The sequence below is a fragment of the Garra rufa genome, chromosome 15, assembly GCF_049309525.1.
Source record: "Garra rufa chromosome 15, GarRuf1.0, whole genome shotgun sequence".
NCBI lineage: Eukaryota > Metazoa > Chordata > Actinopteri > Cypriniformes > Cyprinidae > Garra > Garra rufa.
The window spans coordinates 34,941,136-34,964,401 of NC_133375.1; the positions used below are offsets into that span (position 1 = coordinate 34,941,136).

The 23,266-nt window shown below is 36.4% G+C and overlaps 1 protein-coding gene across 1 annotated transcript; it reads left to right on the top strand.

Annotated features, from left to right (window-relative positions):
* The first annotated feature begins 1,553 nt into the window (after positions 1-1,553).
* tasor2 (transcription activation suppressor family member 2) lies at positions 1,554-22,509 on the top strand. The gene is made up of 25 exons (XM_073818993.1): positions 1,554-1,749; positions 3,479-3,627; positions 3,708-3,803; positions 3,901-3,973; positions 6,725-6,816; positions 6,915-7,052; positions 7,151-7,278; positions 7,391-7,404; positions 7,630-7,729; positions 7,884-7,978; positions 8,092-8,192; positions 8,291-8,363; positions 9,923-9,994; positions 10,112-11,011; positions 11,111-12,334; positions 12,666-13,449; positions 14,102-14,534; positions 14,633-15,943; positions 15,983-16,427; positions 16,464-18,349; positions 18,425-18,547; positions 18,761-18,914; positions 19,019-19,124; positions 19,267-19,448; positions 22,134-22,509. The coding sequence occupies exons 1-25, from the start codon at positions 1,719-1,721 to the stop codon at positions 22,229-22,231; spliced, it is 8,808 nt and encodes a 2,935-aa protein (XP_073675094.1). The 5' UTR covers positions 1,554-1,718; the 3' UTR covers positions 22,232-22,509.
* Positions 22,510-23,266: the final 757 nt, after the last annotated feature.

Sequence of the window (23,266 nt, forward strand, 5' to 3'; positions counted from 1 at the left end):
TGCAATATGCACTTTAAGTGCAATTGATTCAAAAAAGGCAGGATTCAGAACCAAAAGAGCAAAAATATCAGGTACACTACCAGTCAAATGTTTTTTGAACAATAAGGTTTTGAATGTCTTTATATAGTGTATAATGTCACAAAAGCTTTTTATTTCAGATAAATGCTGACTTTTGGCTCTTTCTATTCCTCAAAAAAATCCTGAGTTTTAAATATTGATAAAAATAATAATAACAGTTTCTTGAACAGCAAACCAGCATTTTAGAGTGATTTCTAGAAGATCATGTGACTAAAGACTGGAGTAATGATGCTAAAAATTTTGCTTTGATCACAGGAATAATTAACATATTCAAACATATTGAAAAATAAAGCAGTTATTTTAAATAGTGAAAATATTTCACAATATTACAGCTTTTGCTGTATTTTGGATCAAATAAATGCAGGCTTGGTGAGCAGAAAAGAATTACTAAAAAACATTAAAAATCTTCATAAACGTTTGACTAGTAGTGTAAAATGCATCAAATATCAGTCATTATCTCCCAATAATATGTCTTAGATGATATTTAAATGCTTAGTTTTATGATCAAATCTCTGTCATTAACATTGTGGGGCAAAACATAAAATCCAATGATTGAGAGGTGTACAAATAACGTTTATCATATTTGATTCTTACAATTTCAACATGGTTTTGTCTAAAAATTCCTCCAGTCCAGTAATAATGATTCTTAATAAATGTATATGTTTTTTATCATCCTATATTAATATATCTAGTCCTACTTTAAAGTATAATTTAGAAAGTCTGCTTAAATATTTTCCATATGATTTAAACCAATTTGGGTTTGCCCGATCAAAGATCGTCAGGCAAAGCAGGACAAAAACAGCATTGTTTTGCTCTAATTCACAGTGAACATTTCGTCCAGGACTTGATGTTCTTTTCATAAAAAAAAAAAAAATCGATGTTCTTTTCAGGCGTGAGACTGAAGTTCAGCAATGCAGAAAACTGAATAGCTCCGCCTAAAGGCCGGAAGAGTACATGAGGCTTTTTCAGCGCAACGACGGATGTTTGTTAAATTTAGGCTACTGGTGTCTACTCGCTATCGATATATATCCATATACGACTTCCCTCTGAATTACTAAATTGACATTCAGAACTAAATCAGCGTATAATTTGCTTTAAATGGGGTCGTTTCAATATTCCTGGGCTGCGACTGCTAGCGACGCCAAATGGAACTGCATGCAGGACGCAAGATGGACGCTAACTTCTGACTTTCTGTTTCTTTTTCGTTTCGCTTTTGGTCGCGCAAGCTACCCTCTTTTGGAAACAGCAGCGTCCCTCGAGTAGGCAGCGCGTGCTGTCGAACGAATTCGAATCCCAGTGAGAATTCGAATTCCGTTCAAAACAGTCCTTCAGACCGCTTCGCTGGCAGCCGTTCGTTCTCACAGCCCAACCTTTTGCTGTCTTTATGTGGATTCGCTTCCTGGTTGCAACACACAGTCACACAGTACAATTCAAGTCCTTCAAAACGCAGTTCAGCTTGAGAGACCAGTCGTCGAGCATAATAATTGTTCTTACAGCTTCAAATAAACACTTCATGACTATTTTACGGAGAGGGCGGTAGCTTTTTATTCGTTTGAGTGGAATGTCGTAAACCGTCGAGGATTAGAAATATCTAATATATCGAGTGCAAAGCGAAAACCTGGGATCTATGCCTTGTCTTCATGGAGAATGAGATTACTCGATCAACAGAAGGTGACTGGGGTTAGTGGCCTCGTTGAGATGTTTAGTTTCTGTTTTGACATCAATGGCGTTTGTATAATTCGTTTTGTGCTTAAATGTCATATGTATTTGTTTATACATTTAACGTTATATATATTTCAGAGATTCGTTCCACACCTATTTTTTTGTGCTGTTAACGAAACTGGTTAATAATCCGTGAGTTTCAGCAAAAGGTATTTCAAATATAGTTAGTTTATATAGAGTTTTAAACGACTATCCTATTTTGGTTGAAGAAAGAAGACACTAGTACTAGTTTGGTTGGTTGCTCTTAACTCTAAACCAGTTCTGCAGTTCAGTTAGCATTGGCCTGGTAAATCTACACGTGATACCTTACCTTTGCTCCAAGCTTTTGGATTAATTTGAATAAGGGTCGATTATAATCACGTTTTCAGTCCTCTCTTGTACTTTGGTCCATCAGTGCTTTCTAGATCTTTCTGCATGATGTACATTATAAAAGTCTACTTATTTCCATCTTTATTTTCAGTGTTTTTTGAAATGTCTAAATGTAGATTATGGCTTGTACAGTCAGTAATGTTATGTACCTCATTCCATATATATATGTGTGTGTGTGTGTGTGTGTGTGTGTGTGTGTGTGTGTGTGTGTGTGTGTGTGACTCTAGACCACAAAACCAGTCGTAAGGGTAATTTATTTTTAAATTGAGATTTGTGCTTTATTTGGCTGAGATATAACTATTTGAAAATTTGGAATCAGGGTGAAATAAAAATGTGGGGATCTCGCCTTTAAACTTGTTCAAATGAAGTTCTTAGCAATGCATATTACTAATCAAAAGTTAAGTTTTGATATATTTACAGTAGGACATTTACAAAATATCCTAATGATTTCTGGCATAAAAGGAAAATGGATAATTTTGACACAATGAACAATGTATTTTTGGCTATTGCTACAAATATACCCATGCTACGTAAGACTGGTTTTGTGGTCCAGGGTCACATTTATTATGTAAATAAATGTTGGGTTTTTAGAATTGAGTCTTTGATGACAAACTCAAGTTGCAATATAAATTTTATTTTGCTTTCATTTTTTTGTTATTGTATTGTGTTGTTTTTTTAGCTAGTCTAAGATGATCATTTACTAGTTCTCGCTTGGTTGATAGATGTTTCAAAAACCAGCTTGACCACCTTAAACTGGTATGACCAGCTGATAGCTAGCTTGTTGCTGGTTTAAGATGATCTAACCATTAACCAGTTAAAAATCTACAATCTTAAGCTGAACTATCTAGGAAAGTTGGAAGTTGGAAGTCCACATGTACAGAAGACATTAGGCTGCGTTTCATTTTTTTGTATAGTTAGATGAGTTGTTGTCTGACATTCTGGTTATGTTATATCCTTCATTTGGCAGATTAGTGCAGAAACACTAACAAGAGTGTTGCACAATAGTAGGCTACTTTACATGAAGAACAACGTGTTTTTTTTAGCATGAGAATTGTGCAACTCTGCTTTCTTTAATGTTTTAAAGTTGTTTAGCCAGTTCATGAAACTGTTCACAAAATGGCTCTCTACCAGAGTGCTTTTACTGAACATTTATCTCAAAATGTCCTTGAGATGACTTTTACAACATGCTCTGGTTACAGTTCCAGAATGTGACCTAGAAAACCGTCCATTATGTTTTGTTATTGGAAATAAGGAATGTTTTGGAAGATTGTGAAGTAGAATAACTCAAACATGTGTCCTGTCTTAACAGGTCTTCTGGAGCCTGTGCATCCAGGCTCAGTAACCTTTAACGAAAGCATTCTTGCTCCACTTCGCAACAACTATTTGTATGAGGAATCAAAAGAATGTTTCACATACAACTCTGCCCATTTGATCAACAATGGCACTTTGCAAAAACGGGTAAGTTTTATGTACGTGTTCCTCATACTGTACATTCTGCAGATTTGCGTCATGTTTTAATAAATGTCTCCTTGCAACAGTATGCTGCCTTTTGTTCCGAGAAACGGGAAAAAGGATATTCTGAACAGGAACTTGAAGAGTCGTTTGGCTTCCTGCTGCTTGGTGACGCAAACAGGGTACAGAAATACAACATTAGTGGAGTTTATTGAATCAGCCTGATTTCTTCTTTTCGGAAACGTCAAACCCATTACTGCAACATTTGTTTTCCCACAGGCAAAGAAAATTGGGGAAACAGGCTTGTTAGTTGGACAAGCAAAATGCACTACTCTTGGAGACTCCTCAAAAGGTAAAGCAAGCTAGCGTTATTTGGTGATCGTTTCTGCCTAACTGCCTTGTGTGTTTGCTTGCATGCACGAGATAATATTTCACATGTGACTGCAACAGGATCAGCCAAGAGGATGATCTGAAACCTTCATACTTGTTTGGCAGGTGCTATTGTCAGCAATTATTACTGGCATGTTTTCCTTTGGCACATTTTAGTAAATTAAATGTTGATAAATCCTGCCTGAGTTTCTTTTTATATATAGTGTTGTAGCTGAGTTGCAACTAAGTTGCATTGCAACTAAATAACTCTGCCTCAAACAATGTAAATAAACACCATATACTAAAAAATAGTATGTGACAGTTAGTTTTCACAGGGTTGGTCAAGAGAACTGCATATTTCCAGTCTCATCATAGGTTCTTCTACATATGGAAAGTAAAAGGAAAAGTGAAAGTATGCTATGTAAGAGTTTCTATTAACCTATAGAAAGAGAAAGTGAAGGTTTGCCTTCTCACTGGTCTTCTCATTAGTGTATGAGATCAAGTAGCCTAGATTCTTAAGTGTTTTCTGCAGTCTAAATTAAGCATTTGAAGCCCCTCTCAAATTTGCTTGAGACTCCAGGGTGTTATAAACTACTGGTGGAGGACTGTATCCTACCATGGAGAAATGAGACCCATTTCAAGCAAAGGAATCGCATATCATCAGTCACATGGTGGGAGTATCATAGCTTGAAGATGAGAACATAATTATTAAGTAGTTTGTAATAAATGTTCTATTGTACAAGGAGATTTAAAAGCAATGTCTGGGTGTTTGGTGAGCAAGAAAAACTGAATATGGGTCATCCACAGTGTTGGTTACAGGTTACAGATTACAAGATGCCCTATTTAAAATGTAATAACATTTTTTTAAAGTAATGTAACTGATTACATTTGATTACTTTTCTAAATCTAAATTTCTACATTTTTCTAAACTGGCAGGGTTAACAATAAAACACAGATTACTCTCAGACTTACAAAATCCTTCATCACTTAAATTAAGATTATTTAATTTTCAAGCACAGCCACCACAAAATCAGACTTTAGCACCTCTTTTAACTTAGAGATCGTTCTGAGGTTAAATACTGTTTAGATATACTTGAATAGCTATGATAGTGTTTTTGAAATAAAATCTTTGCTAATCTTAAAAAATAAAGCATATATACATAAACCCAAATAGCAAATGTTTTAGAATAAGTGTCCTAAACTCCTGAAGCTTTGGTGTCATATTTCAGAGCAGTCAATGCAATTTTGTATAGAAATCAATCAAGTCTGGATGTGTGTGAAAATATTCAGATGTAAGACATTGTCATCATTAACATTTTCATAAGAAACTGTAATTTAATTACACATTTTCCCCCTCAGTAACAGATTAAGGTTACAATCATTTTGTTGTTAAATTATATAATTCCATTACATGTAAGTAGTTACTCCCCAACACTGGTCATCCAGCACTACTACTACTAATAATAAACAATCTCACGAAATGAAAAACAAAACAAAATATTATTACTTAAGGCAGGTTCGTGAAGACAAATAGGCCATTTGTTTAACCATATGGTCAAATTCAGCACATATTTTGAGTCAGATTATATCAGATGTTAATGGTTGTTCAATATTTCATTTCTCTTCTATTTTTAAGTTTGATGTAGCTTGTAAGTTGTGCTTAGTCCATGTGGTTAGAGCCACTTTGGTTTCCTGTGAGGGGAAAGACTCGATATTCTACAAAAGTTGTGCAACCAAGTAAGAGTAAACTTCATGTGATACTGACTGTAAGTTGCTATCATATCCATGTCCTTTTATGGAGAAATATTTTCAGATCCAGTGAATAATCAGTGGGAGGATAAGATAAAGTTTAGATTTCAAAGTTTGAAAATGACTGTGAATTTGGTAAACTTCAGAAATGTTGGTTTATTGTCAAGGTTTGTTTAGTGACAGCTCTAAAGATCACTATCAGCGCCCACAGTCTGTTCTCTAACCATCTGAGGTAAACTAGAACATCAAGAACTGGGTGTAAGGGCATACACGTTTTTGTTAACCAGCCTGGAAAAGATACTACAGTATTTGTTAAAGACGTCTTTGCTGTAGTTTTCCTAAAGTAGTTTCGGTAAATCTTTGGCTTTGCTTGAGCTAAGTTCACTAGCTATTAGTTAGTAGAACTTCTACTTTGTTCAATAAATTACAGTATATTATATGAATTATTATTGACTGCAATCTGGACCAGATTTCATGTTTTCTATTAAAAGCCTGGCTATGCAAGACTAGGACTCGCTGGTTTAATAATTTTCCAGTACTGAAGGTTAAACTTGTTGGCTGTAGTTTAACATGTCAAGGCAAACAGACCTTCCTAAGAACTCCTTGTGCAGCTTTTTTCTCATCAACAAAATGCTGAAGAACTAGTTTTTCCAGTTTTCGACGGTCCGTTAATTGCCTGTGTTGGAGATGAAAAACACTTCATCAGAATTTTGGAGTTACGCCTCCCGAAGTAACATATGTTTGGTTGTTTGCTTTTATGTTCAGACAGTAGTTGTAACATAAAGACTTCTTTCAGAGATAATTTTTCACAGTTTTGATTCCGTGGCATGTTGAACACCATCAAAGCTCTTTGAACTATATATGTTTTAGCTTGTGAAAATCTGAAATGTGTGTTAAATACAGCTTTCTGTTGTGGAGTTGTTTTCTGTCCTTGGTTGAGGTGATTATCATCACATTATATTTCTGATATTTACTCTTAAATTAGGTGTCTATATCTCAAAATACTCGGACTGCCTTGACCTGAAGCGCTGGTACACTGGCAAGACTGGCTACATAGTCCTTTTGAAGCTGACCAAGGTATGCAAGTTGATGGAAACTTGTAATTCTTCCACCCACATTTTGTTACTTTGTGAACCAATTGCAAACATTTGTTGTCTTATATATTTAAACATCAGGGGAGAGTGAAAGAGGTTACAGACAACTACACCCAGAATTTTACGCCTCCAACAGCTGGCTATGACTGCCACATATCAGATCAGCTTGGTGCTGTGTCTTCAACTACTAGTTCTTTCTTGGCCTATGAGCGAACACAGGTGATAAAGCTTTCAAAAGAAACAGTTTCCTTCCATCCTTCCTTCCTTCCTTCCATAGTATCAAACTGTATATCTAACAAAGTTGCTTTGTCTTGCAGTACTACTTGTATGAACTCAGTGATGGAAGCAGTGAAATAGAAAAATGTCCAAGACATGCTTGTCCGTTTGCCATTGTGGCATTCTCATATGGGAAGATGAGCACCACGACAGAGTTGGAAAAAAAAAGGTTTAGCAGTTTTTATATATAGATATATTTATCGTAAGAGAAACATTACTTATTTACAAATGATAATGATTTTGACAACTAAAGATTTTTTTCTTTACTGTTTCTTTTCAAGCCAAGACAAAACAGGTAAGAATTATAGATTATTTTGCATGTTCTTTCCTGTTTTTGTGGTGAAATTGCAAATATGGCAAAAAGCAAAGTTGTTTTGTTTACAATCTTGTCCATTGTCTTTCTTGCATTTATTGTAAAGAGTTTTGAACTAATTTTGAATAATATTTAGTGTATTTTAAATGTTCCATTGAGAGTATGGAATTACCAACATGGTGTTTCAAGCTGAATCTTGTATTGTAGTGTTTTTTTACCAACCATGGAGTGGCCAGTTCAAGATTGAATCTGCTGTCTATGATGTTGGTCTTCAGTCATCGAGCGGAGCCTGGTTCCCTGCAAAACTGTAGGTTTTGTTGAAGGAAACATTACCTTTTAACTCTATAAACCATTATTGATAAATATTGATAAAGCTGCCCAAGAATCAAGAGTAGATTTTTCAGATAAACTGCAATATTTACTTATACGATGTGAGATTGAAATGAAAACTGTAATTTCAGCCCAAAGACAGTTCAAATTGACCATGCAATTGGTGTGTCTGATCTGAAGAGGACCTTGCCGCGTGAAATCTTTGAAACTTGCATTGTGGGCGAAGGTGTGTTTAACATTTTATTTTGGTAATTGACAGTATCGCCCATATTGGTGCTAAAACTGTAAATGAGCTCTTGGGCAACGTTTTGTAATTAGTTTTTCTCCATCTTCCCACAGTTTGCATAGGTGGCAAATGTTTCAACTTGTATGATGTTGTCTCCTCTAAGGCGAAAAATGACCTTGCTCAGATAGCTCAAGAGCTGAAAGAAAAAGACATGGTAAAATTTCAAAAGAGGAGAATATTTGTAATAACTGGATAAAAACACTGCATAAATCTCTGAGCAAATCTTGTTTTATTATCTTTTCCATTCACCAGGCTCTTGTTATCCCACTGGAAGATTCTGGGTTCCTTATACTGTTACACTCTTCGCACCTCTTCTCTTATGAAGGTGAGATGTTGCTCCAGTCCCACTCATTTTCTTCATGGAGTAAATTATTTTTAATACCAGTAATTTAAAAAAAAATAATAATAATAAAAGACCTAACGTGAGCTCAGAGGTTGTTAATCTTTGATGTTTGCTTTTGTTAATGCAGCTGTTTTTGTCAGTTACTAAAAATGAAAAACTACAGTATATTACCCCAAATCCTAAATGTGTATTTGTTTTTTCTCTGATTATGAGCAATACACAGATTATAAATGTTCTCTATACTTAAAAAAACAACTGTAGAATATAGCTGCAAGCAGTGATTACCATTCAAGTGCTTTAAGGCATTTAAACACATGTGAAAAAATACATTATTTATCAAGCCTGTAACAACCTAAATCAATGATTCAAAAAAGCATTTTTGGCAAATTTAGGTAATTTACCAGAGAAATATTTTGTTTTTTTAATCTTTATGACTGTTATAGCGCCTGCTGTGATCTGTTTTCATTAAAACAGTTGTTGACCTAGAGAGTTCAGAGAATTGTACTGCAATGTTTTTTCTAGATTGAGCTTTTTTTTTTTTTTTTTTTTTTTTTTTTTACATGTTCTCAATCATTTAACAAATGATTTGATTGTCTGCAGTGGTTCTAGAGGCAAAGTTGTCCGGAATGAGGAGTTCTATCATTTGATCGTTCTGTTTGGCCTCTGTTAATCTTGTCTAATAGCCGCCCTGTCTAATCGGCCAGTGTTGGCCATGTGTTTTTATATGCAAATGTCCTTATAGTGGCACTTTGGACCCAGACTGTGCTCAGTGCTTTCATGTTGATAGCACAAATGGTTGCTAAGCACGTAAAAGTCCACCTACTATGTCTGTGTGCATGTCAACGTATTAGGTGGTCTTTTACGTGCTTTTCCCAAACCAGGGAAGTGACGTCGATGTGTCGCCATTTGTAGTTTTTGAGACTAGTAGGGATCGGGTGAAAGTTGTTTTTAAAACACTCATGGTGGACTTACAAAGTTTCCGATGCAGCGTTTTGTGAGTACATACCCTATTTACACTACTGTAGAAGTTTGGTAAGATTACGTGCACGTTTAATGGTGCAATTTACGAGTTACATCACATGTACCATTGACGGATGTATTCAAAATTTTCCATTCAAAAAACTCTGATATCTCCCTCAAAACTTTGGATGGGGTATTTACATGGGCTTCGGAGTGCATAGCAATGAAGTCAAATCTACTCCAAACCATCCCTTTAAGCCTTCGACTGACAGTTTAGGAGTTATGAGCGATTTCGTAGTTTTGGTCACTGTAGTGCCCCTGTCAGGTTGATTGGGGTGAGCCTTGGTGACATTGTTGGCGGTGTGAGTACTCCAAGTTTCAAGTCTCTACGACTTACGGTTTGGTCTGCATGATCAGACGGGATCAGATTGCTGATCCTTGCCCATTCTAACAGTTACAATAGGGTTTCAGTGCTACATGCTTGAACCGCTAATTAACAATGTTATTTTTCCAACTTTTTCAATTTGATTTTATTTGCAATGCTTCATGAGATTGATAACATACATTTTCTTTATTTCTAGATGCAAAGCTAGGTAAGACAGCATCACTTCAAGGCATGTTTATTTTCCCAGACTCAAGAACTGTCCCAAGAGGTAACAAGGAGAATAAATTGATTTCTTAGATTTTTACACCTGTGTACTTTATGCAGCTTTTATTTAGCATGTCTTTCACATCCTATTAACACATCTTTTGTGTGTTTTTATGTTTAGATGCCAAGACTGACCTGCAAAATACCAAGGTATCAACAGAAATAATGCAAGTCATCCCAGCACTCAACTATGCCGAAACGGAAATGGAAAAATGTCCTCCAAACCAGCAGGGGCCCTCTCAGATTTCTTTAGAGAAGCATTTGCAAGACTATGGCACTCTCTTTCACCCTGGGCTATTGGATGTTCCCACCAGGGAAGCCAGTATGTTTCCAGATCAATATGATGTGCCTGGTGGTTTTACCCTGATATCGCCTAAATGGTCGAAGGAGGCTGGCACTCGATTGAAATCCTATTTTGAAGAGCCTTGTGGCTTTACAATTTCAGTAGGGAGCGCATTGGAGTTACTCACCTCTGGTCGACAACAGCGTAGTGATGATCATGACGATGATGTCTATTACTGTATATCATCACCTGAGGAGGTGCCACAGACTGCAATGGAGATGACAAAGCAATCAGAGGCCATCACTGATGCCTCTGACAGGACAGCAGAAACAGTTGAGGGACAAAAAGATGAGCTCCAGCCTTCTTCAACAGAGCAGCCTCAACCTGCTTTGGCAGAAAGGCTTGGAAAACTGGGAACAGCTGTAGTTGCAGTAGCTGACAGTGTGTCGGAGTATCCAACTTCCACAGTGTCACCCAAATTGGGTGATGTCCCTAAAGAGAATTGTGTAAGTATTGAGACTGATGCTGAGAAAACATCTCAAAGAGATGCTGATGGAATTGGTGTAGATTTATCTACAAAAAAGACTCCCATCCAAACTAGGAGTACAGCATTAATCAAATCAACAGAAGAAGGTGCTACTGCTGCAAGTGAGGGGATGGAGGATAATACACATACTGAAAAAACAAAGCCTGATCCTGATAAGAAAGTAAATCGGAGATCCCTTTCAAGGCGTAGAGGTAGGAAGTGCAAAGGTCATTGGAAAACCATGCAGAATAAAAAAGAAGTTCAAAAAAAGATTGTTTTACCAACTTCAAGTTTGCCTGTCGTTTTGCCAGAGAATCCTCCCGATGACCCTACAAAAAACCAGATTAAGACAGAAGCTGTGCATGCTGATGACATCAATCAAAAACCTCATTCAACTCGTAGGGGCAAGGGACGCAGACAAAGAGGTGGGAATCGAAAACTGCGTAAAGCCAGACAAGCACAAGACCCTTTAATAAGTGTGACAACTGAAACTATAGATGATCAAACTATAAAAAGTGAGATAAGTCCTACAAAAAGAGATTGGCGCTCTCTTCCGAGGCGTAAAAGATTGTGGAATACCAATGCCAATCTGAAACGTTCTTTGAGATCAGATGCAGTAAAGAATGATGAGGAGACTACAGTAAATGTAGAGCACAATGAAACAAAACAAATCTTGTCTAGTACACCCAAGAGGAAGATGGAGGGATTTAATTTGAGGGAACGATATGGTCTAAAGACCATAATCACAAACTGTGGTAGAGTCTTTGTCCCGCATGGTTCAGATGTTAATGTAGAATCTGCAAAGAAGGAGAAAAAGCATGTTGAGGTGAGCATTGACACAAATGCGGAAACGATTTCTCCTGTGGAGAACAAATCCAAAGAAATAGTGGAAAATAAAGGAGAATCTCCCTCGAAGGGTAAGGAAGAATTGGCCCTTAAAGATCGACTGTTCAATGATGAAGAAGACTCAGACAGTGCTTCGAAAGACATGCCAAGTGCTCTCTTGTCAGCATTAAGGATATTGAGAAAACTTCACAAAACCCATCCATCAGACAGTGAAAAAAGTCAGGATTTATGTCCAGAAAAGTCTACAACAAACGGGGCTGTAGGTGTCCAACAAAATAACAAAGATCATCCTGTTGCTGTTCAAGCAGATGCAACTTCCAGTGTTCCAGTGCACTCTGACCCAAAAGTATCCTCTCCTGACAAAACCAAGAAGAAAACAAAACATGATGTGTACAGTGCTATATCTATAAGCAAATTAAAGACGGTGCTCAGAAGGGGAAAGAGGCAGAAATCTCCTTCCCCTGGTGACAGTGCAAAAGCTGAGCCGGATAACACAGAGCCAAAGTCAAAAAAAGAAAAGTTGGGTACCAGCATTGATCTCAAGTGTGATACTGCCAGTAATGAGCTGAAAGACAAAGTTTCACAACCCATGAATGATAAGGCACAGTCTACGCCAATGAAAAATGTGGAGTTGACAAAACAACCTGTGTCTTGGAGAGGTCTTATTCACAAGGCGTCAAAAGAAAATGGTAAGAAAATTATTAGTTTACACACCAAGAATAGGAAAGTGTTCAAAAAGTGTTCTTTGTGTATTTGCAAACAGTTTCAATCCATTGTGATTACGTTTCCTTCTCTTCAGTAGTCACTAAATTAGACTGGTTTGATATTGAGTCATGATTATGCTGGTGTCTTAAAATTGGCCCCATGTTTTCCCTCTCAATCTGTCTGTCTTCCATGTGCATGTTCTTCTGCTTCTTAAGGCCACTTTACTACTACTTACTCTATTGCTTGTCTGCATGATTATGCACTTCTTCTACTGCTATTTTATGCTTTGTCTTTGTTTTTGTCTATTTCTTACAGGGTCCCTCAATTTTGACACATCAGCACCTTTTGAAATAGCTAAACATGCTGACCAGCAGCTCATATCTTCGCTTATTGGGGATAGGGTGGGAAGGAGAAGAGTTAGCACTGATGGCAAAGCCAGTGCAGAGAGACTGAGCAAGGGTGAATCTCTACCCTCAGATGCTTTGAGTTTACTGGCTGACTTGGCCCTTGGTGCAAGTAACGATAAAATGTTAACGAATTTAGAAGCCAAAGCTGGCCAGGAGGCCCTTGATGGAGTGAAGGCTAGCGGCTCCCCGGAGTCAGTCCTTCATGCTCTTCTTCGTTATCCATCCACCAGATTTAAATTGCCCCCCAGGTCCCCTTTCCCAGAAGGTCTTTTAGTGACTGGGGAACTGATTTTGGAAATATCAAAAGAACATTCTTACTCACAGCCAACCTCTCCGCTGTCAGGTTTGTCAGGTCCATCTCCCAAGGTTTCTTCTTCCCCATCTGGAAATATAGAATCGCCTCTGTCATTGAAAACTGGGGTTCACCTGAACTTGCCCAAAGATGCTGTAGCCTCAAGTCATCAAGAGGAAGGGGGCAAAGCAGAATGGAAGCATTTGATTTCTTCAGATAAGCCATTGACAGAGATCCAAACAAAATCAAGGAGATCAAGAATTTTACGCAACAGAAACATAATCGAAAAGGAGGGAATTATTAAAGTGATGAGGATCTGGAAAGAACCATATGATTTTAAATTTGACAGCAAGTTCACCAATGACAGTAAAGACAAAACTGTCACACGAGCACTTCATGGGTAAGTACTGCTTGTTGCCTCTAAATTTTGGCTAAGGATTAATTATGATTATTGTAGTGAAATTATATTGTTTTTGTTAATTTGTGGCCAACAAGCTATTCACACAAGACAAATATCAAAACATTATGGCTTTTAGTTATTATTTTTCTCTTTTTTTTCTTTTTTTTTGTCTGCTGGTCCAGTCACACCATCTTTCCAACATTTTCATTCAAACTAGAAATTATACAGCTATTATGTCATTTATGTTTATATAATATGTATATACAACATTTTGTTGGAAAACTATGACATAATGCAAACTATTACTATCAAGTTTTATCTATCAAGACTATTACAAGTCTTTACATTTACAATTTCTCTAATTTGGCCAGATAACATTTTTATCCAGGTGGTGACAAATCAGTGGAATTTGCAACATCAATGTAGAATATTACAGAACAACACATGTCTTGAGTTTGCAAGATACAAAAATGCCACATGCGTAAAATATGCCAAAGATGTGGTTTGCACCCTCTGTAACAGTTTTTGTGGAGCGAATGTGAGTTTAACATGGTTTAGCAGTTTTAATGGTAATTTTTTGAGTCATCATAACCCATAAATAGACATTCCAAACGGGCTCTGAAATTCTTTTTCTCTTTCTTAAAATTGGCAGGAAGTGGAACTTCAACATTGAAGACACCTATGAGGATGTCCATCTCATTTTTCACATGTGGATTGGTCTTTTCTATAGTAAAGCCACCTCCAGACTATTTCACCTTGAAAACTGTAATGCGCTTCCAAAGGAGAAGGAGGTTGAAATGGTTAATTTGGACATAAACGCTATTCAGAATGCTGTGTCATTGCTCAATGTTGATTTGAGCCAGAAAGCAGACTCGGCCAAGCCTGTGCTTGCTTCATCAGAGGTTTTGGATCTTTCTGTGAAAAATGATGAGCCTGTTAGTCTTCAATCAGTCTCATATCAGAGCAAAAGAAAAGATGGTGTTTCACAACCTGGTGAAAAGTCAACTCATAAGCAGGAAATGACACCAAAGGGTTCATCTTCTCGGACAAGTCACTCCTCCAATCCAAAAGTTACAGCTTTGATGGTAATGTATTATATCCTACACCATTAAAATTTTACTGAATTTAGGTGTGTGTGCGATTTTAATGTTGATTTATTTGCATATTTTAATTTCCGTTACAGAATTATAGATCTGCTGTGGATGTAACAGTGGAAAGTGCAGTACCTGACAATGACAATGACAATGACACTGATGAAAATGACGTCACCACTGACTGTTCATATTCACAGCTCTTGGAAAAAAACAGTGCATACAACAAGTTGTGTGAGAAAGCATCAAATATGAGAATAGGCGTTCGAATCCTTCAACCGAAGGTTAGAAATGTTACAAATATTAAAGTGTCCACCAGCATGGCCACTTCTGGTACCCCCAAAATTGGTGTTTTCCATCAAATACTTAGTCCCATAAAACCATCAGCATTCTCAAAACCACAACGTCTGATTTTGGGTAGGAAAAGTTTTGATCTGGGTTTAAAGAATGAAACTGGGAATGTACCACATGCAGCACTGCAAAAGGAGAATGTGTCTGACAGTGCAGAAAGTAAACAGATTTTTGAAGCAAAGAAAGATGGGTGCCCAGAAGCTGTGGTTGATGGAAATGTTGACAAGACTTCAGAACTTAAAACTGGAGCAACCGTTTTGGTGCAGGAAGAGAGTTTATTTGTAGCTGAAGAGAGTAAAGTCGTATCAGATGAAGGTGGTCAGGATGGATGTCTGACGATTATGGAAGATGGAAATGTTGAAGAAGACATGATCTCCGAAATGCCTAGCCAAGATCAGACTAGTACTGCAGAGCGTAAAGAGACTGCTCATGCAAAGGAAGATCTTAAACATTCACTAGATCTGACAAATCATACAAACATGGTTGATAAGCCAAAAGACGCTTCATCACATGAGACTAACATTGAAGAGCACAATGAGACTTCTACTGCAACAGAAGAACCTAAACCTGACACAAGTCTAGTTGACCATGTTGACTGGCTGAGTGATATTTCCTCAGACGAGGCAAGAGTTGAAGAGCTTAATGAGACTTCTAATGCAAATGAAGATCTTAAGCCTGTGCAAGATTTAGAAGACCACCTAAATATGGCTGATGAGTTGAAAGATGCTATATCAGAAGAGGATAGCATTGAAGAGTGTAATGACTTCTCTAATGCAAAAGAAGAGCTTGATCTGAAAGTTCAATCAAATGTGGTTAATGCATCACTATCCCATGAGGTTGAAGGTAATGGCACTAAAGAGCCTGTGGAAGCGAGAAAAGGTTACTTAGGTGAGGAAATAATGCAAGAAAATGAGATTAAGTCAAATGAAGAGGCACACCTGTTTGCCAGTGATACTGAACATGAGACATCTACAGAATTGGAGGAACATCTAGATGATTTCACTTTGGTTCTGGAAGATGATATAAACAGTGTTGATATGGAATTCAGTGATGCAGATTCTGAAACCAAGGTACAGCTAGAAGTTGATGAGCAAAACGGCTCCACTGACAAATCATCTGCCTTCATTGATGATGACCATGACATGAAGATGCAGAAGAGTGAAAAACAACCTCAGACACCAGAGGAGGCAAACCTTAAAGAAGATACACTTGGAGAATCCAGCAAAGATTCATGCCCAGGCGAAGACAAGCTCATGTCTGTTCAAGAGAAACACATCCCAGCTGCTAATAATGATACTTGTGATGTAATGCATGATGAGAGTGAAACCAGGACTGTTGAGCAGAGTATAGTGGTCCAACAAGAAGCTCTCGACGTTGGTCACGATGAGTCAAAACCAACAAGTACCGTTGAACCCACCAAAATATATATTAGTCATTCAGAAAAAGATGACGAAAGAGATTTAAGCCAACACGATGCATTTGAAGTTGCTAGTGAGGATGATGCGTTTGTTGATGGGAATGAAACCCAAAGTCAAGGTACTTCTAAAGATCAAGTAATCGAAACATACCAAGACTTCCTATCCCTCAAAATTTGTGCATCACCCCCAAATAGCAAGACTGATTCTTGTAATGAAGCAGTTGCTCCTCAAGCTTTGACAATCAAAAAACCCTCAGAAGCAGACGTATACAGCATGTGCTCTACTCCCACTCAAGATGAAATTCTAAGTTATCCAGAAGTAAACAAAGCATTCAGGGAAGAAGATTTGAATAGGGATCTGTACTACCCAGACAACACTGATCGCTCTGACATGTTTGCACCTAAAAGTCCTGTAAACCCTCAACCACCTGTTTCTTCCCCAAAGCCATTATCTGACTTGACAAGACATTATGAAGAAATCCACAATGATGACCTAAGGTGGAACAGAAACAAATACCCTGGCACAATAGATTTTAAAAATAAATCTGCAATAACTACCAAGCATTTACCCAGTGAGGATACTTCTCTGTTAAGGCACAAACTCTGTCTGACCTCTCAACAAATGGAAGATGACGCCCCTGACTTCATTGAGGGTGAAGCACAAAATGATTCTGAACTCTATTACAGAGATGATTTGCATGGATATTACCACAGATCTGATGAAGATATACAGTGGCATGATTACCAAACAGAGGAATCCGTTGATCACCAATTGTACCAATGCAAAAACGACTCTGGTGCTGGGGACAATGATCAACCCGGTTGTTCTAAGTACATCACATCTGAACAGGAGTATTCCTACAAGCACATAAAGCATGCACAGAAAGAGACAGATGACTATTGGTGGGCAGAAAAGAGTTATAAATCAGAACCGCTATCTACCGCTAGTTATAAATCTATCAAATACCCAATAAAGGTTACTTGTACTGCGGACTATAATACAGAAGTAGACCGAAGTTCAAAAAAGAAGTCTAGAAAAAGGAAATTCCCTGATGCCTTCTGCCAAAATGCTGAGTGGGATGATCGAGACTCTTCCGAGAGCATCCAAAAAACATCATACTTTGAAACGTATCAAACAAAGCCAACTAGCTCGGTCACCGTTAATTCACTTCCACATGATAAGCCAAGCAAGCAGCAGTTTGACTGGCGCAGGTATTTCAGAAGGGAAGCGTCTTGCAGTCAGCTATTAGATGCGAGTGAGAAGGATAACAAATTCGACATTCCACCCTCATCCATTGTCACTATTTTGGACAGGAAAGGAAACCGTGTTACATTCAATAATTCTCCCACCATGAAACCATCTTTCGATACAAGTAGTTTGACTAAAGGATTTGAAGACTCTTTTAATGACTGGCAAGAAAAGCAAAATAAGCCTGACGTGACCCGGTCTGCAATTAATCTTGAGTACCTCATCTTCTCTGAAAACATTACTCGGGTTCTCAAAGAAACTAAGAGCTCTGTCGGTACCACATCACACAGTAGGTCAAATCCTGACCTGGTTACCTGTCCCGTGACTGCTCGGTTTTCAAATCTCAGTGAAGTAGAGAGTTCCACTGAACTTGGTAAAGCACAATCACCACTCACCGACTTTAAAATTAAAGTGGACATGTCCGACAGGAAAGAGACGAGAGAAAAACCTAGAACCTGTAAACCACATCCCCAAAGACTTTTCTGTGAAAAAGGCAATGAGGTTGAGTTCTCTGGGATATCTAAAATAACAGAGCAATGTGCTGTGGCATACAAGTCCATGATGAACGATGTCTGCAGTGGGAAGACTCTGCCTCTTCCAACTGAGACGAGAAAGACAAAGTTTAATCGAGAGAGCATTGGCTGTTATCCTGGACTTCGTGGGCGCATCAAGAAAGACGTTTTCGACAGTCCTCGTGAAAATCTGAAGACTATTGTGAGACAAGTGTCTAAGATTAAGTACAGGTTCTATATCCTTGTCACATCAGCAGATACCTTCTTTGAGGAAACCAAGGTGAGAAAGTAAATGCATTAGAAGTGGTCCAAAACAGTGAAGAAAGATTTTCATGGGAATTTCTATGCTTTGTAGAACCTTTTGGAGATTGATGGCCACATACCGGTTAAACCAGACGAGTTTGACCTCAATGGTGATGATCAATCCCCTCTGCTCATTATACTGAGGAATGAGGACATTGCAGACCACATATGTGAGGTAAGTGAAAGAGTGAAATACAAAACTTTGTTAAAGGGGGTCATGAACTTCCTTTTTTATTATTTTGTACTTTTCTCTGAGCTCCACTTATGTTATCCGCATTTGTACATCAAAAAACATCATAATTTAGGTCTAATAACAATCTAGATGTTAAATTCAAAATTAAGTTGAATTAATTAAGGTTGACTCCTGAATATTATTATTTTTAACCAGGTACCTCATTTGCTGGAATTGAAGAAGTCGGCCAGCGTCCTGTTTGCTGGCATCGACCGCCCCGATGACGTGGTGAACCTCACTCACCAAGAGCTTTTTGCCAAGGGAGGCTTTATAGTATGTGATGAATTGGCTCTCGACAGGCTCACTCTAGGTACTGATCAAGTTGCTACACAAATTATGCATGTTGTTTTACTGGAGATGGACTTATCAATAATGACATTTTCATTGGAATTATTTTGTCACGTTTATATTAAGACGACATGAAAAAAGTTGTTGGGATCCTGGAGGAGTTAGACAAGCAAGGGAAATGGAAATGGTTTCTGCACTACAGAGACAGTCGCAGGCTTCGGGAAAATGCAAGGTATCAAAAATCCTTTCCCACCACTGGATGTGTGGGCCTTCAAGGACTAATCCCCATTGTGTTTATACAAGCTGTGGTTAGTTAGTGTTTGCTTACTCAGTTGTTGGCATAAAATCTCACTTTCCTCTTATCGTCTCAACAGGTCTAGTTCTGAAGCAAGTAAGAAACGGCAGTTTATTGATTGCTGTCAGAAAGCTGGCATAGTCGAGGTCTTGCCCTATCATGACTGTGATGTCATGTCACGGGAACGACCTGACTACCTCTTCTGTTTGACTCGACTCCAGATCCAAAACGCCTCTTTTCGGTTTCCTGTGTTTATTACAGGTAAGAGTTGAGATTTTTGTGCGAAGTCCACAGTTGAAGTACTATGAATAACATTTAATTTATTAACTTACAAATTACAGTAACCCAATACATTTTTTTGCAAAACATAGTTAAAAATAGTTATATTTAAATGTACAAAATATATTCATTTTACCAGTTTCCTGTGTTTATTTCAGGTGAGTGTTTACATTTTTTTGAAAAATTCACAGGGCCAGTTTACATCAGTTAAAGTACATCAGCTTATTGAATTGAATAATTCAATAATTAAAAATTAATAACATTCAATTTAATCATTTCAAATTTACCATAACCCAATGCATTTTTGCAAAACATCAATAGAAATAGGCATATGTAAATGTATATAATATATAATATTTTATAAGCTTTTTCTTCACACCCACTAGATAAGCAAGCTTTGATTTTAATTGCACTGCTAAATTACCAAATCATACGGTTGAGTGTATTCTGCTCAGACATGTTTACAAGTCCCTAAAGTCCAAGTCAAGTCTCAAGTCTTTGAGTTGGAGTCCAAGTCTTAAAGGGTCGTGAAACCCTAAAACGCATATTTTTTAAAATGTTAACATATATGTACAGGTTGCACATCAGTGAAAAAAGCAATAGCACTCATTATGTGTATTATTAAGGGAAAAGTGGTCATATTTTCATTTTTTAGAGCGATTTCTTTCGTCTATAAAAATATATATACACTACTGGTCAAAAGTTTTTGGACAGTAAGATTTTTTGCACACCAAGCCTGCATTTGTTTGATCCAAAATAAAGCAAAAACAGTAATATTGTGAAATATTTTTACTGTTTAAAATAACTGCTTTCTATTTTAATATATTTTGAAATGCAATTTATTCCTGTGATCAAAGCAAAATTTTGGATCAAATAAAAGCAGGTTTGGTGAGTAGACTTTAAAAAAACATATAAAATCTTACTGTGCAAAAACATTTGACTGGTAGTGTATATGCAGTCTTCGTTGTTGTTGTTTCATCTTTTTCTTTTTTTTCTCTCTGCTCATTGCATTGTAGGTCTGTTTTATTGGTTGATTTCTCCTCTCTCTTTCCACCCTCTTCACTCCCACTTTTCCACAGCTTTTCACACCCATTTATGGAGTGTTTTTCAAATCTAGAAAGACCAGTTTTCAAATCTGTGAAAGACCAGTGCTGAAAGAGTAGAGGTCTCATGACAATTTAAACCTTTGTATTATTTTTTAGAAATAGCCAAGCTTAGAATATACATTAGAATAGAATATATTGATGATATAGTAGTAGTAGGTAATAGTAGTATGCCTAAAACAGTTATAAATGATAACTGTAATACAACTGAACTGTAAAATAAATGTAAACGAAAGATCAATAGTTTGTAATACATGTTTAATTTAATTTTACAATAGGGCAATTCTAGTTTTTTAACCCTCAAGTTGTCATTTTGGCAGAAACCTGCAGGTCCATATAATGAATAAAAAAAATACTAGTTTATGCCATTAATAAGAGAATATAATCTGCAGTGACTCGTGTTTTTGACTTAGAAGTTTTCGGTCAGTTTCTCACAAGTCCCAAGTCAAGTCGCAGATTCTCAGATTCTGTTCTCCACTACAGTCTTGTGGTTACATGTTATGGCTAGAAAGAACTAGTGAAAACTTGTTTTAATTCTGTTTCTTGGTTCCTAGTTGCTGTCTTGCTTTGTCACTGAGAGCATAATCAGACAGACTGATCTTTAGTTCTTGACCAGGTTGTAGGCTTGATCTGAAAGTAACGAAGGCAAGACACTACAGGCAGAAACGTGTTATTTTTATGCATCTGTCAAGTTTGGGATTTTTGGCTTTTCATATTTCTGCAGACTTGCAGAAAACATCCAAAATGCACTTTTAAGTGTTGCTTTTGTAGCACTTTGTCTATTTGCATCTGCAGATTTCAATTACAGTACAATCCTTAAAGGCCATTTTCTTAAAATGAGATTTTTTTTTTTCCTGTACTGAGGCAAAAATCTTCACCTCCGCACTATTTACATACACCAAAGCTATATGATTAGACTGATTTTATACAATATTTTGTTCATAAAAAATTGTGAAAATGTATTTATTTACAGGCTGTTGACAGTATTGTGGTAAATGATAAATATATATCTTAAATCCCCTTTGTAAAAACCTTTGACTCTAATATGTCAACAAAATCAAACATTTTGAACCTGGCTTCATCCGAGTTTTATTTTTTAGAAATGTATGCAATTTAGTGCAAATATAAATTGACGTTGCCTCATTTACATATTTAAACATGTATTCAGTAAATATAGTAATAACTATTATTTATGTTTTTTTTTTTAGATATTTATATATTTTTACCCTATATAAATATGACATCAACATATCACAAGTTTAATTTTCTATACATTATCTGTTATACTATATAAAATATGACAACTGGCATATCCTGCTGTTGATATCTGAGGTTTTCACTCTGATTTCACTATTTATTTTGCACTTACTAGTTGTACGAAAAAAAAAAGTAGTAGCTCTTACACCTTTTTCCTTTCTTTGAAATTAAACATTTTAAATACATTTTAACAATTATTTATTTATTTTATAAAATGATCATCAAAATGCAACAATGCTTATGTTTTGAGAATATGAGAATATCTTATGATAATTTGGTAAAAACCTTTTTGTTATTTGTGTTGCAGACAAGCCAGCTGAGTCTTTTGGAACAAACGGAATTTTAACAATGAACATTTACACATTCTCACGGATTCTGTCAAATGATACTTGTTCTGTGTCATAATTGTTTTTTTTTTTAATTCAAAATCCAAAATCTTACCATTGGTAAGTTCACCTTTGTTCATAGAAATAATTTATTGTTTATCGTAAATGTTAAAGCATATATCTTTGTTACTCATATGTAATTGCATACAATTAATAAGCTTTCCACTGAGCTTTACAGTTTATATTACAATGAAAATGTACAAATGTAGGTCATGAAAATGTTTTAGTATGTTTTAACCTGACTTTGTTTTTTATAGATAACATTTGACTGAAACTCTAATAAATGAGATGATTTAATATGGTTGTCATCATTCAGTTTTGTGTATTTAAAACATTATATTATAATTTATAAATTTGAATAGTTTTATCTATTGTGGGTCCTAAAATTCAAGCAATGTTTACTTGCAAAGTGTTTTTTTTTTTTTCATAATACATACAGTATATGTAGTACATAAACATGTAAGAACAAACTTTAATTATAAAAGGTTTAGCTTCTGTACAATTAGCCTGTTAGACTTTTGGTCTGCTCAGCTCTGAAAATAATTAACATACATCATTTGTTGTAATTATAAAGTTGTGATCACTCGTTTTGTGTTCATTTGTTGTTTTGGGAGTTCTCCTTTGTAAGAGTCCAAATATATTCCAAACAAAGTTGGTACAGTTTAAAAGATTAAGAAATTTTAAAAGGTCTAAGAAATCAAGGAATCACCTAAGCGGGAAAGTCAAGGTAAGCTACTTTTTAATAGATTCTGGTTTGTGTTTTACTTTAAAGTTTAATTTTTACTCAAATTAGACCTGTTTTCCCAGGTTTAATGCATTAACATTATGTACAGAAAAAATAGTCAATAAGGAACCTTGGCAGCATTGACTCATTTATTTAATTATTTTGGCTTGGCGCACATTTCATTCCACATAAGACCTAGTACAGGTATCAGGTAATAGTAGCTGTGCTAAAGGCAAAACATTAAAAAAGCAAGTACAAACCTGTCAAATTTAACAACCACCCAACTGTACCTTCTGAAGAACAGGTATAAGATTTCAGTTTTGTCTATGG